At 40.1% G+C, this 509-nt stretch overlaps 1 protein-coding gene across 1 annotated transcript in view; it reads right to left on the bottom strand.

Moving 5' to 3' along the window:
* Positions 1-210: 210 nt before the first annotated feature.
* The window catches only part of TFAM (transcription factor A, mitochondrial), a gene marked incomplete at both ends in the record, with an annotated part of 3,755 nt that continues 3,456 nt past the window's right edge, over positions 211-509 (bottom strand). Inside the window, one exon of the mRNA XM_010189344.1 lies at positions 211-360. Within this exon, the coding sequence (XP_010187646.1) occupies positions 211-360 (150 nt within the window). The remainder of the gene's footprint in view (positions 361-509) is intronic.

The raw sequence follows: 509 nt of genomic DNA, 5'->3' as shown, positions 1-509 counted from the left end.
CCAGTTCAGGTCTTCCAGCACAGGAAAGCCACTAAAATAACTGCTACCAGCAGCAATTATTTTAATCCATGAGGACTTGTGGTTTGTTTTTATTTTTATTCTGAGAGCTGCTTTTGTATTTCTAAACACGCCTCAAGTCTGTTCTGGATACCAGACAAATAGACCTCAGGTTTTTTGAGAGGAAAGACACTTGAAGTTCAGAATACTTACTCTTCTTGCCCTGTATGATTTTCTTCTTGCCAGCTGTTTTCGCCTTTCTTCTTTCAAAGCTGCAGCCTGGGCTGGAGTTAGCTGTGCTTTATATGCATCCAACTGTTCTTTGTATTTTTGCCAGTCTGCCTTTCTAGCTTCCTCATAAGGCTACAACGCAAACAATCATCAACCTTAAACAGATGCTTTCAGTCAGAAGCACGTGACGATTAAACAGGGTAACGCTTCTAAGCCACTAATAAAAAAGGAAACGACAGACTACCCTGGAACATAACATTTTTAAAGTAAAGCAGCAATGT

Source organism: Mesitornis unicolor, unplaced genomic scaffold (assembly GCF_000695765.1).
Source record: "Mesitornis unicolor isolate BGI_N332 unplaced genomic scaffold, ASM69576v1 scaffold35967, whole genome shotgun sequence".
NCBI classification, from domain to species: Eukaryota; Metazoa; Chordata; class Aves; order Mesitornithiformes; family Mesitornithidae; genus Mesitornis; species Mesitornis unicolor.
This window is presented reverse-complemented; position numbering and strand designations above follow the sequence as displayed.